Source organism: Capricornis sumatraensis, chromosome 4, assembly GCF_032405125.1.
Source record: "Capricornis sumatraensis isolate serow.1 chromosome 4, serow.2, whole genome shotgun sequence".
NCBI lineage: Eukaryota > Metazoa > Chordata > Mammalia > Artiodactyla > Bovidae > Capricornis > Capricornis sumatraensis.
Window position 1 is genome coordinate 129,137,853 of NC_091072.1, and position 12,131 is coordinate 129,149,983.

The 12,131-nt window shown below is 41.2% G+C and overlaps 1 protein-coding gene across 1 annotated transcript in view; it reads left to right on the top strand.

Moving 5' to 3' along the window:
- The window catches only part of BCAT1 (branched chain amino acid transaminase 1), a 71,082-nt gene that overhangs the window by 41,473 nt on the left and 17,478 nt on the right, over positions 1-12,131 (top strand). The window contains exons 6-7 of the mRNA XM_068971498.1: positions 2,387-2,550; positions 8,742-8,884. Of these exons, the coding sequence (XP_068827599.1) occupies positions 2,387-2,550; positions 8,742-8,884 (307 nt within the window). The remainder of the gene's footprint in view (positions 1-2,386; positions 2,551-8,741; positions 8,885-12,131) is intronic.

A 12,131-nucleotide genomic window follows, 5' to 3' on the forward strand; every position in this document is an offset into this window, starting at 1 on the left:
CTCCATCTATTTGCCATGAAGTGATGGGACTGGATGCCATGATTTTAGTTTTCTAAATGTTGAGTTGTAACAGCCAGCTTTTCCCCTCTTCTCTTTCATCAAGAGACTCTTCCCTTTCTGCCATAAGGGTGGTGTCATCTGTATATCTGAGGTTATTGATAAATCATCATCAATCTGCCAGCAAAACTGGAGCAATGGTATTACGTTAATTTTTTACAATGCTGTTTCCTTTTTTGGAGAAGGAAATGGCAACCCACTCCAGTAGGCTTGCCTGGAGAATCCCATGGACAAAGGAACCTGGTGGGCTACAGAGGCTGAAAGGACTGAGCAACTAACACTTGCTTTGTTACGCAAATCTTGGAATGTTACTAAGTCCTAGGAGTGGTAGGCCAGACCTCCTCAGGGGACTTGACAGATTCCAAGATCTGCTCCCTATCTATCTATCTATTGTGTTTCTCTTCTAACACTCACAGCAGGTGTGGCTGACACCCACAGCAGTAGTCAGGGCTATATCCATGTAGGTCAGAAACAAGGTCGGAGGCCTGCCCTGCTTTGTCTCTGAAGCCTAAACAAGACTATTCATTTCTTTGTCTTTTTTTTTTTTTTAATTTGAACTTTTTATTTTGCATTGGAGTATAGCCTATTAACAATGTTGTGACAGTTTCAGGTGGACAGCAAAGTGACTCAGCCATACATAGACATGTGTCCATTGTCCCCCAGACTCCGCTCCCATCCAGGCTGCCACAGAGCAGAGTTCCCGTGCTACACTTTAGATCCTTGTTGAATACAGTTGCGTGTTCTTGTCAATCCTAAACATGCAAGCGATCCTTTCACCCCATCCTTCCCCCATGGCAACCATAAGTTCATTATTTAAGTCTGTGAACTGACTCATTTCCTTGACTTGGTATCTGTCGCTCTTTATCCATTTCCTTTGGGGCCAGCCAAGCCCTGTGTGACCCTCAGGTTCACACACTGTGTGAATGGACTCAGCTTCCCATTTCGTAAGCCTCTCTGGTGGCATCAGAATGCACATGTACAAACACATTGTATCAGGCTCACACATCTTTTGCCTACCTGATTCTTCATCTGGGCGTAAGTAGTGGGTGAGGCTCCTTGAGCTAAAAGGTGGCAGGAGAGGAGATTTAATTGAAATTCAGAAAAAAAATATATCCCCAGGCCCACTTTTAGCCAGTTTCATTAAATATTACAAAAGTCACGAATTGGCTGAATTTGAGTCTCCTCCCATTATTTTCACACCAGATTGCTACCCCATCCAGGCAGACTAGGCTTCTTTTTTGAAGACTCAATGTATGTATTCTATTGTCCAAGATTTAATATAATAGTCTTAATTTGTTTTCTTACCTGCATGGCCTATAACTGTACCGGGTAGCCCAGCAACCTTTAATGCCTTTAGAATATGTAGCCCTCAAAACTTTTTAGTCTCTCAATTTTCCTGTTTAAAAACCAACTGAGAGTAATTACTTCTGTGCTGAAGAAATTTATGATTGCATTGTTGGCTTGTGATTTTCTCAGTGTTTGTGGGGAAGGTTGTTTTCTCTCTTTGTCATTCCTAATACGAATTCCTGAGTCCTTCGTCCTGTGTCTTTTGGTGGGCAGGGGCCCGGGTGGCGGGGATTTGTCTTGTCTGATGTCTTTGTTTCTAGTGAAGCTACAGTTTTGGTGTCTGTTATCTGTCACAGTCGGATATGCTAATGGCACTTTCTCCAGCCCAAGTCTGCTGGCACCAGAGTGTTCTGAACGAAGTAGAAGGGCAAGTTAGAGAAGCAGATGTTAGGTTTCACCCCCCAAAACTGAAATCATGTCTAGGTTCTTTCCTTTTTCAGTTCCCAATCAGTGCAATCCTGAAAGGTGTTATATGGCTAGTTGTCAAAAGTATATGGCTAGTTGACAATGTACTGGTCTTCCCAGGTGGCTCATTGGTAAAGAATCTGCTGCCAATGCAGGTGCCCCAGGAGACGTGGGTTCGATCGCTGGGTCAGGAAGGTCCCCTGGAGGAGGAAATGGCAACCCTCTCCAGTATTCTTGCCTGGGATAATCCCATGTACAGAGGAGCCTGGCGAGCTATCATCCATGAGGTCGCAAAGAGTCAGACAGGACTGAGCAACTGAGCACGCACAAAAAACCTACTAATAAAACAATAGATAAATTTGCCTTTCCTTTAAAATCATAACTCTGAAAGCAAAGCAAAATGGAACCAAGTCTTGGTGTTTTCTTCTTAGAAGACCATCAGGCTTTGTGTAACTCAGCTTCAGAAGTAACAGCTGTCATTCGTGGCTTCTGGGAGCTGTTGCAGATCTGTGCTAGATTTTGAGACTGGCATCTGCCTTTTAGGTTAACAGTTGTGTGCACTTTTACTATATTCCAGCCTTCTCTGGGAGTCAAGAAGCCGACTAAAGCCCTGCTCTTTGTAATCTTGAGCCCAGTGGGACCTTATTTTTCCAGTGGAAGCTTTCATCCTGTGTCCCTGTGGGCCAACCCGAAGTATGTAAGAGCCTGGAAAGGTGGGACCGGGGACTGCAAGATGGGAGGGTAAGTTGATCTGTGTTTCTGTCTAAAGGATAGAGTCCCTTGTGACCATTTAGTTATGACCATTTCACTTCAATACAAATTAGATATATTAGCATTCACACTGGAATATTCATTTTTATTTCGTGTGTGGCCTTCAGTGGTTTGAATGTGCTAGCTGTTTGAAGGATAACCTCTGCGGCCCTTTGTAAGGGAGAAACATTGACTGTTAACACAAACAAGAACTACAGTAACTAAACCAGGAGGGAAATCAGCGCTTTGGATGAACTGCCCGGGATGCTGGTCCCTGGCCGCAGGCTGACAGTTGGCATTCGAGAGCATCTGGTGTTGGGGCGCAAGCTCTCAGTCGGCTCCAAGGAGCCCTGTCTGGGGAAGGTGCCTGCTTCACTGAAGTGCTGTCTTCATTCCCGCAGATTGCAACCATATCTGCTGCCAACTGGCTGTGGGACAGCCCTGCTTTGGCTCGGTCAGGCCAGTCTCATAGGCCATATGTAGCTGGCTGGAAATAAAAGAGCATTTGAAAGTGTTAGACAATTTCAGGGGTGGACTTGGCCATGAATCGGGAATGCCCCGACGGGTGAACAAGAATAGCCGGGTTACCCAGCCTGGCTCTTCCTTTGGAAGAGCACCAGCTGGCCTGCAAGGTGACTCAGTGGCAGTCTTCTGGGCCCTGGTGCAAACTGTAAAGTCTCAGGGCCCTGGGAGAGAGAAAGGATGTGGTGCTGACATGCCAGAGAGACCTTGACAGCTGGCTTTGAACCCTCCATAGACTTTCTATTTCTCACTTTTCTATCCCCAAAAAGGCATGGTGGTAAAATGCTATGTCCTGTCATCCCTATTGGCATTCACTCACTAACTGCATTCCCTCATCGGGTCAGAAAAATCCTGACGGTGGTGGCTTATTTGCTAGGGTGTATCCGACTCTTGCAACCGCATGGACCGCAGCATGCCAGGCTCTTCTGTCCATGGAATTTTCCAGGCCAGAATACTAGAATAGGTTGCCATTTCCTTCTCCAGGGCATCTTCCCAACCCAGGGATCAAACCCAGGTATCCCGCATTGCAGGCAGATTCTTCACTGACTGAGCTATGAGGGAAGCCCAGAAAAAAAAGAAAACAATTCTGCTGGAGTTCATTAAATAAACTAAGTCACTTTATTCCGTGTTGATCCCCTTCCTGAGTCCTAGGCTAGCCAGGTCAAAACCTTTTTTGTTTATTCTCTCAATGGCTTCTTTACTTTTCAGACTTATTCACAGAGCATATCTATATTAGTCTATTAAAACTTCTCTCCATGCACACTGCAGTAAAGCCACAGTCTTGATGAAGAGATAACATAAAATTTTTTCTTCTTTAAATCTTACTCTCTAGCTCCCCCTACCTGCCTTGGGAAAAGATAACATGGGGACACAAACTGCAGGGAATCCTTTAGTTTGGTGTCTGGGCAGATGGTTATTTGTTACAAAGATGATATTGAGGCAGTCTCATAGAATATATGATCATTAAAGAGCAATTAAAAATCAATACTTTCTGTACAACACAGAGACTGAACTCTGGTGTTACTATGAACAACTAGGATTTCAATATTGTCTCATGAGTTATAACAAGTGTACCCCACTAGTGTGAGATGTTAATAAGAAGGGAAATGGAAATTGAGGAATAAGAGTTATAGAAGCTCTGTTTTTTGCTCAGGTTTTCTGTAATCTGCAACTTCTTTAAGAAATAAAGCCAACTATAAAATAAATTACTAGTTTGACTCATTAGGCTCATGTGGACCAGAATCAGTGGACATTGACTTGAAATTTCTTAGAGAAGAGAGTATTGGGCCTCATACATAAAAGCAAAATTGGCAAGAGGGCAGGCATGAAGCAGAGAGTGGATTTGTCACAAACCCGCCTGTTGCTTACAAGAGTTTCAAAGCTCCCTGCTCCTGTACTCCCAACCTGGAGGAGCACAGGGAAACAAATGATTTTGCATCTACTGTCATTCAGTTTAGCTAAGAAAGACATTTGGCGGCAACCTTAGATTTATGTATTATTGTTCTTTTCTAGACCTAACTTATTCAGTGCTGTGCTGGGCTTAGTTGCTCAGTCGTGTCTGACTCTTTGCGACCCCATGGACTGTAGCCCTCCAGGCTCCTCTGTCCATGGGGATTCTCCAGGCAAGAATGCTGGAATGGGATGCCATGCCCTCCTCCAACTTATTCAATAGTTACCTTCTAATCTTTTTTTAGTACCTCTGTAGTCAATTGGTAGTTATTAAATGTCTATTGACTTTCACAAGCTCAAGAATTTTCTGCTTTCTGTCTAAGTGAGTCTGAGGAAGAGAGAGAATATATGTATTTTTAAAATTCTAAGATTAAAATTTTTAACCTTAGAACTTTTAAACAGATTAATTTAAATTCTAAGCCTTAGTTTCCTCATTGATAGAGTGAGGGTAATAATGCCCACTTTACCTGTGAGGATGAAGGAGGATAATGTGAAGTGCCTAGGATCCTGGCTGGCACTTAGGGAGCTCTCAACAAGTATGGAGTTAGAACCCGGCAGTTTCCAGTGTGGATCTGGGAATAAGAGATACCCATAAATCGTGCACATATCTGCATGATCGTATGCAATTAAGTCCTTTCTCCCTACAAGTCCTCAAAAGTATAATAACATCTGGGTTGTGTTAACACAATTTGTTGAAATAATGGGGTTCAGAACCTAGTACCCTGCCTGGTAGGTGGTACTCCCTCAACAGACAATAGTTTATATTATGAGGCTCTCTTTCTTTCTGGTGTTGTCTCCTGGACTCTCTCCTAGGAGTAATCAGATTGCACACAGTAGGATTTACTCTTTTGGAGGGATGTATTTAATATTCCTAGTCTCCCAGATTCTACATTAAAATTATATGTAGACAGTTTTCCCACTTTTTCATTTTCCTCTTTCCTCCAAGGTCATGTGTTTTCCTTCTTAATGTTGGCAGCATGTGGAAGGAAGCCCAAGTATATTACCAAAGTATCAATAACCCAGTGGACATTAATAATACAGTTTACACCTGAGAGAGAATTTTGATACACATTTGTATTGGGGGAAAAACACACCTATAAATGGACTTCCCTGGGCTCAGTGGTAAAGAATTCACTTGTCAGTGAGGGAGATGCAGGTTCAATCCCTGGGTCAGGAAGATCCCCTGGAGGAGATTCCCACTCCAGTATTCATGCCTGGGAAGTCCCATGGACAGAGGAGGCAGGCGGACTACAGTCCCTGGGGTCACAAGAGAGTCGCATATAACTCAGCAGCTAAACAACAAGTAGACAGTAAAGAGCTGCATCTGGGCCTGTTGGCTCCAAGCCCACGCTCTGTCTACAGACTCTCCCTGCAGGCTGGTCTGTACTCCTTAAAAAGTATTCATCATTGAACCCGGTGACTGCGTATTTGCCATTAGTTCTGAATATGGGCGGTCTGATGTTCTATGGTCATTAAGAATGAAAGCCTCCTGAATATGAGAATTGTGTCATCTCCAGACTGACTAGTAATTTACATTTCATTGCCTGTGTTTTGAAGTATACATGTTGAGGGTCTTTTAAAGGAATCTGAATACCCTGGTGTAAGTAAATCTCATCATTCCCCAGATTGTATGATGTCTATTTCCCATAGCTTTCTAGAATAATTAAGTCATTAGTCACTAGTCTTTGAGTTACAGGTCAGAACACTAGCTCAATCTATCTTGAGTAGAGAAGGGAATGACTGGCTCATGTTAGTAGGATGGCAGCTGTGGACCAATAAGAGCTCGAATCATTGTCACCAGATTGCTTTGCTCTTGCGTATGTCCTGCTCGTGCTACGTCCACCCCAGTCTCTCTCTTCTCTCCTTTTCCCTCTCTTTCCATCCTTCCCCCATCTCTTGTCTAAGCTTCTGGCTATGTGTTAGCATAAGGCTCTCCTAATTCAGATATCTTCTCCTTTGAAGGCTGGTGATCATGGATACAAGAGACCCAGCATCATAGCAGACAAGCTGCCACCATTCTCAAAGGGGAAAACTACATTTTTCAAAGGGTTTTGTACATTGAAATGAATAAGTGAGTAAACTCAAAGAAGAACTTATGAGCAACTTAGTTACTTGCCCACCCTTTTCTTCAGTTGTGGTAGGGGCAGGATGCTATGACTGTCAATCCAAGCAGAATGACTTGGCTGCATAGGAAGGGCCCAGGAGAATACAGTGGGAAGAGAGGAGAAGCTGTGCAGATGAGAATGGCATGGAGCCACTGTGATATATGGCTTCTGTGTTTAAGTTACACTTTGACTTAGGAAATACTAAAAATTTAATCTTGCCCAGATATAAAAGAGATCATTTGAAAGGCCTAGGTGGGTATTTTCTGGAAGGTAATAATAACATTAATTTTTTGGTAGTATGTTTGATTGTTTCTGTGTTCTTCTTGGGGCTTCATAGTCCAAGGATGGGTCTAGGGTTTTTTCCTAGTCCTGGCTGTCTTAGAGGAGTGCTTTCAAACTTGTTTGCTGATATCTTCTAAAAGCCAAGGAAAGTGAATTATATAGCCAGAAGCATAGAAAGGCAAACAAGCATTACATATATTTAAGGGCTCTCATGTTTTATCTAAAGCATTGATTCGTATTTTATATTCTACTCAATACTTTTCCCATTTAAGTTTAATGAAAGATAAATTTAAAATATTGCTTCCTTTTCTCCTAAAGTGAAAGTGAAGTTGCTCAGTTGTGTCTGACTCTTTGCGATCCCATGGACTGTAGTCTACCAGGCTTCTCTGTCCATGGGATTTTCCAGGCAAGAGTACTGGAGTGGGTTGCCATTTCCTTCTCCAGGGGATATTCCTGACCCAGGGATCGAACCCGGGTCTCCTGCATTGCAGGCAGACCTCTGAGCCACCAGGGAAGCCCCAGTCCTTTTCTCCTAAGGCAACATATAGTTGGAGAACTCATTAATGAGGATAGTGAGAGCTAGGCATCATTATGAATGAACCTACTTATGCCAAATAAAAATTTAAGGTATAAAAAGCATTAATATTTCTGTTTAATTTAGAAGTCATTTCTCCTTCCAAATGATAGACCATTTGTCAAAATATATCTTCTTTAAAAAGAATTCCAATATATCTAAATTTCTGGTCTCTTTAGTTTGAATTTATTCTCCACGAGCCATGTGTATGTGTGTGTTAAATGTCAGTTATATCTAACACTCTGACTTACAGAGGAAAGTGCTCCCCTACCAAGTTTACTTAAACTTCTAGGAGTCAGGTAACAGATGAATGAATGAATGAGTAAATAAATTACTATTATAAACTACATTGTCCTTCCAGGAAGATATGCCATGTTCCTTTGAATAATCCAAGGTGAATAGTATTGATTGAGAAAAACAGGTTTTTGGAATATTTTTTGGTTAAAATCAGGAATTTTTAGCCTCTTGTCTTACTTTTAGGGAATTTAGACATTGAACAATAGGTATTTCTTGATTATATTGGAAGGTACCAGTTAAAGCACGGAGTTGGTGCTCTGCTAATGAACACATATAACTTGATATAAGTTACTTCTCTAAGCCTCAGTTTCTCATCTGAACCAAGGGACTAATGATTGTCGCGAACTCAATAGTGTTTTGTGGGGTTTAAATGGAATATTCTTGTTCAGTCACTAAGTCATGTGTGACTCTTTGCAACCCCCATTGACTGCAACACACTGGACTTCTGTGTCCTTCACTATCTCCGAGAATTTGCTTAGATTCATGTCCATTGAGTCAGTGATGCTATCTAACCAGCTCATCCTCTGCTGCCCTCTTCTCCTTTTGCCTTCAATCTTTCCCAGCATCATGGTCTTTTCCAGTGAAACGAACTAGAACATTAGAACAAAGGGAAAAAGTAGCACACCTCCAAAATGAAGTAATTCATGTACAATTGATTGGCATGTGAAAAAAATACTCAATAACTTTTAAGTGTTGTTGACTTGGCTCTTCACCTGTGTTTTCTCTTTTCAAGTTAGAATTGCACAACGTTTTTTTGATCTCTCTCTCCCAAATGAATGCGGTTAGACCACATAGATTCTCTAATGTGTTTCCTCTAATATTATGCAGTTAACTGGAGAGGATGTATAATTAAGAACCTAGTACACTGACTACATCCATGCTTGAATTAAAGACTTGCTGGGAGGTAGGGGCTGAAGTATATTCATAATCATGTGTTTCCTCTTTCTTAAAAGGAATTATGGCTCGTCTCTTTTTGCCCAATGTGAAGCAGTGGAAAATGCATGTCAGCAGGTTCTGTGGCTCTATGGAGAAGATAATCAAATAACTGAAGTTGGAACTATGAATCTTTTTCTTTATTGGATAAATGAAGATGGAGGTAACCCACTCAGATTTCAGCTCTCTGCTGTTTTTCAATCATTTTCAGTGGGATTGGAGAGAAAAGAACTAAAACCTTAGAACAAGAGAACAAGGAGCACAATTCCAAGATCTTAAGATTTTGTGTGCTTCTGCTGTCCAAGTTTACATGAGTTTACAGTATTTACAAAGATTTTTGGTTTTGTTTTTTGGCTTTAGATGTACTTACTTTTGAGTTGTCAACCTAAGGAATGTAAATCTCCACTATTTGAAAATGTGCTGCCTTATCCTTTTTATTATCTTATCATTTTTCCTATCTGATTATTTCAGTGGTCACTTACCATGCATGCGTGCATGCTCAGTTGCTTCAGCCGTGTCTGACTCTTTGCAACCTCATGGATTAGCCCGCTAGGCTTCTCTGCCCATGGCATTTCCCAGGCAAGAATACTGGAGTAGGTTACCATGTTCTCCTCCAGGGACTCTTCCCAACCCAGGGATTGAACCCACCTCTCCTCCATAGCAGATGGATTCTTTACATCCGAACCAGTGGGGAAGCCTGTGGTCATTTACCATATACTATGTATAAGACACTATAGTGATAAGCATAGTCTACTCTTTCTACTGATATGAAATTTAGTGCACTCTTTATTGTAATTCGTTTAACAATCATTGCCCTTTCTACATATTTTGATAATACATTAGAAGCCTTCCAGATTTACACTGGAGCTCTGTTTGAATAAAGGACACCGTTTTTAGGACAAATTGGTCTTATTTGGGGATTGTATTTAGATTGTGGTTCATTTAAGACCATTAATATATGTCTACTACAAAAATCAGTACTTCTTTATTACCTTTAATATCCTGAATGCTCACTTTCCTTCTTTGCAGTTCTTTTCTTTTAAATTAGTTGGCAGAAACCACAGACTAGAAATGTAAAATGATAAGTTTCCAAATGTAGCTCCTCTGTCTATGGGATTCTCCAGGCAAGAATGCTGGAGTGGGTAGTCATTCCCTTCTCCAGGGGATCTTCCTAAGCCAGAGATTGAACCCGAGTCTCCTGCATTGCAGGCGGATTCTTTACGGTCTGAGCCACCAGGGAAAGCCCAAATGTAAAATGATAAGTTTCCAAAGATTGAGTTGAGTTCAAACAATTTTTTGACCAACCTAATACTGCTGAAATCTTGGGATTGGTTTTAATTCAGATTTTAAATGAAATTTTAATTTTAAAGCAGATATAGTAGCCTCTTGCTCTTTTGTTATTTGGCTATGGATAGAGGGAAATGGTGATTCAGATGTAGCTGACTTCAGAGCTAATTTGAGCATTGCTTTCAGAGAATTACAAAATGAGCCTTATATTCCAGTCACAGCGAGAACAAACAGAAGGTGTGGTGAGTACACCATGTTCTGGGATTGATCCTTGGTAACACTTGGCATATGAAAAGCCAGGTATAGATTATGTTTGTCCTTCCATACCTGGCTGTTTGTAGTTGACACTCTTGAAAAACAAAATTTGTACTGGAATATCTGTGATTTCTAATATGGAGTTGTTGCATATGACATATATCAAAAGCTGTTCCTGAACGTTGACAGCCACTGTTGAACTCTGTACATAGGAGATAATAAATCGATTCAGTTCATTCTTTCCATCTACCCACTGCCGTCCCCATCGCCAAGAAAACCCACGCAATCCCAAACAAAACCAGTGACATCATACAGAAGTGGCACCATCCTTATTTATGGATGGGAGATGTCAGGATTTAAGCACAGTCTGAATCAGAGCTACATGATTTAACCAGAAACACCAGAAACTGTCCTGGTGAAAAATGACCTCTTATGCAAACAATGATCATGAACCATTTCCATGGCTTTTAAAGGTCAGAAGAGAATTGAATGAATTTGTCTTCTGACTCTTATAAAATATACAAGACCTTGAGAGTTCCTATTCAGGTTATGGTTGCCTGAGACAAGTAGTTTTAATGTGAAGATGCTCCTTCAATTTGAGGGTGTTCACTGACAGATCAGATAAAATTTAAGGAGAAAGGAAATGGAACAAATGTTTGAACAGTACTCTGAGAGAAGTGAGGGAAATGTCAGGAACAATCTTTGGGCTTAAAAAGAAAACAGACATTACAGCAAGTCTAGTAACTTTGATTTATACTGTGTGGCTTTAGGAGAAGACGAAGAATAATGCACTGAAAATCAGCAAAATGTTGAGTTTTTTTCCCAAAAAGCTTTCCAATAAGAGTTACAAGCAGAGTTCTTTCCATGAGCACCCACTCACCATTCCTTTGGGCCAAGGTAGCTGCCACAGCGCTGTGCCCTGTTTTGTGGCACTTGGCTTGGAACTCATGGGTTTTTTTGTTTTTGTTTTTAAACCGAAGTATAGTTGATTTACAAGGTTGTGTTAGTTTCAGGTGTATATCAAAGTGATTCAGTGTGTGTGTGTGTTTATATTCTTTTTAAAATTCTTTTCCCTTATAGGTTATCACAACACTGAGTAGAGTTCCCTGTGCTATACAGAAGGTCCTTTCTGAGTGTCTATTCATGTGGGTTTTGATTCCATAACTGCAGCCCTGATTGTAAGGTCACATGGCCCCCAATTCTGTTTTATTTCATTAATGAGTCATATGACATACACACTTACTGTTCACTGTTGAGAAAGCAATATTATCTAATACTAGACACTGGAACTACTGTGAAAGTAAGATGGGATTGTCATGGTTGAGTTTCACAGTGAGTTTGCGATGCATTTACACCAGCTCTGCTCAGAGTACTCTTGTTAGATGGCTGTTCACTCACCTCCTTCAAGTCTTTGCCAGACACCCATTCTCAGTAAGCCTTTTCTTGGATACCTTAATACAAATCTTAAACTCTCTCCCCAACACTCCCCATCACCTTCTTTTTTTCCCCTCCCATTGCCTAACATGCTATTTAATATAATTGTTTGCCTCTGCCCATTAGAAAGTGAGCAAGGAGTCACATCAGTTTTGTTCCCTGATGTATCCCTCATGCTTAGAATGGCCAGCGGCACTGACGCTGACACTGATACTGATAGATGCTCAGTATATATTCCTGAATGAATGAATGATTGTGCTGTTGGTGTTTGGGTCATTAACACAAACCCACATTCCTGGTTCTCATTAGTGCTTGAATTTGGGAAGTCAGATGAATCCTGCTGTTATTGCTTCTAAACTCTTCATCTCCCCCAAATGATTTCTCTGTCAAAAACAAGCTGCGTTCATAGGCTCTGTTTTCCTCCTGTTGAGCAA